Raw genomic sequence first — 2,494 nt, forward strand, 5'->3', positions numbered from 1 at the left:
GACCATCTTCTCAATGCCTATCCAAGAGACACATTGAAGAGCACCTCATAAAACAATCATCTCTGCCCTGCAATTGTCTCCAAACCCACCCGACCAGAAAAAATGATATAGAGAAGAGGCATCAATACGAAGATATACACCACAGCCACATCTTCCCCCTCAAGCTGCACCGTCAAAGAAACATATGGGGAATATACCATCCAAATCAACCAATGTGACTGATTGAGAAGGAACATATTGGACCACATGACATGTGGAGACCAAACTTTCCTACTTAACTATCCGACCACATCCTCAGGACTAAAAAAACCGCTTACATAAAAAAGTAGTTGCGGCGAAGAATGGCATCCTCTACTTTCTTGGCCCAGCAATTAAATGTTTCTGTGTGGGTTTTGGTCAGAGTTTCTTTCCAAATGTTGTAAATCCGTCTTTGCTCAATAGGAGGGAGGGTTTCAGCAACATCAATTATACCTTTTTCCAATTTATTCTTGTGATTGAGATGCGCAGCAATGACAGGAACCCAATCTGTGAGAAAAGAAACCCTAAATAATGTAGAAGTAATTATTTCGCCGCTGCCCATATAATTTAGAAACCGATCAATTAGATCCAAAAGTGGAGTATTTAGACCAAGAATGGGCTTCTTTAGACCAGAATATGGACTAACACTACCAGAATATCCACTGTAAGAACGATTTAATGCGATAGGAAGTTCAGTATCTTCGCAAAATAATTTGAACAATATTTCAAACAATTGCCCATCACATCGCTGAATCACATTGGCAATCCATAAAAGTGCAGTACAAGCAGTACGGATAGCATACTTATCGGATTTAGCGCGTTCAATATTGGTACTAAATTCTTTCAGAAGTGCAGACCCACAAATTTTTGCGAAGGATGCATTTGCCTCAAAGAACCCTACGATATATTCCTCAATGTATTCGCTCTGATCGTATGAACCACTCGAAATGGTGGACAACATTCTTTTCAGAGAACGTTCCAGCATCTGTAATCCTCCATAATCTGATTTTATTTGGCTAATCCCGAGTCTAGTAGCTAAATCCGGCAAGGTATTGATCTCCAAAGATAGTAGCAGGGCTCGAAGTTTGACTTCTTGTTTAGTAGTCCATCGAACAACATTCAAATATCTCATACATTCCTCCACGCAGTTATTAAAGAGGAGTTCAGCAGCAATTGGTAGAATAGACAGGGCTTCGTCCACACTAGAAAAACGAAAACGGTTCCCTGATTGAGAAGAATACATAAGTTGAATACATTTAATATACATCTCGATGCTGTGAAAAGTTGTTAGCTCCATTTCAATAGGTGGTCTCTCCGACGACCATCGCTCACATAACAACGTTGCAAAATATTCAGAACTTTTCAGAATTTGAGAGTGGAGATACAGAGCATTTCTTCCATGCTCCCCTCCATCTGTACTAATTAAATGTAATGTCATGTCAGCGGTGCTCTTGTCTCCGAATTGTAAGAATTGTTCTTCCATTGCCATAGATTGCCAAATATTCGAATTGAAAACCACTCGACAAAATAGTCTGAAGCACTGTTAAAACGAGCAGGCACACCGCCATTCTCTTTGCGTGCTCTGGAAGGATTCTTCCGTGCAACTTCCTCTCTTTTCATATGACGGTTCCATCAAGGGCGGGACATGGAAACCCCAAGCCAACACTTTGCGTATTCTTCCTTGCAACTTCCTCTCTTTTCATATGACAGAACATTGGACCAATAAAGACAGGGATGTCATAAAATTTGGATAAGTTTTTCAAAATTTTGGATATTATAAATTTCACTCATAATTATTTTGCGGTCAATATTTTTGGAGAGTAAAAATTTGTATTGCTTAATGAAGGATTAATTATCGTTCACTTTGTTGTGAAACAGGGAAACAGGGCGCTGAAAAAGTCAAAAAAAGTGTTGGAGGAAAGAGTATGTATTTTGCCAAAAGAAAAATTGGAAGAAAGAATATGAATTTTTTGTTCTTTTGGAAAATAGAAAAACATTTTATTTAAAATAAAAAACCTTCAAAAAACAATTATAGTGAGACTTCATTGATAATAAAAATTCGAATATATCAACTAATTAAAAAAACAATCTCTTTCATAAAGTAATTAAAAAAGCAATCTCTCTCAGAAACTATCTTTAACGAGATAAACATTAAGTAATTTTTTTTCATAATATTTCATTTTCTATCCTTTTTTCCTGACACGTGGTTATCTCAAACTTTCATATAATTGTTAAGACTGAAATTTTGGCGTTCGCTGAATAGTATTAAGTAAGTTGACGTCATACCTTCTTTTTAAAATTATATGATGAAAGCAATTGATAGAGTTATTTACTTCGTTATTGTTTAATAATTTTTGTTAACTCGATTATCTGGGTAAGTTGTTTATAGATGCTTTCGAATATATATATATTTAATATGAGAATGTTGTTGTTTTATAAATGTTTATTTAATATATTTTTTGGTTGCTTGTAAATA

General features: G+C 35.7%; 1 protein-coding gene across 1 annotated transcript; it reads right to left on the bottom strand.

The window, feature by feature from the left end:
• Positions 1-313: 313 nt before the first annotated feature.
• LOC149165643 (uncharacterized) lies at positions 314-1,501 on the bottom strand. Its single transcript, XM_089429894.1, has one exon. The coding sequence runs from the start codon at positions 1,499-1,501 to the stop codon at positions 314-316; it is 1,188 nt and encodes a 395-aa protein (XP_089286020.1).
• Positions 1,502-2,494: the final 993 nt, after the last annotated feature.

The sequence above is a fragment of the Pinus tabuliformis genome, chromosome 5_1 (genome assembly GCF_031772625.1).
Source record: "Pinus tabuliformis cultivar Carrire ecotype Pingquan chromosome 5_1, CPIR1, whole genome shotgun sequence".
NCBI lineage: Eukaryota > Viridiplantae > Streptophyta > Pinopsida > Pinales > Pinaceae > Pinus > Pinus tabuliformis.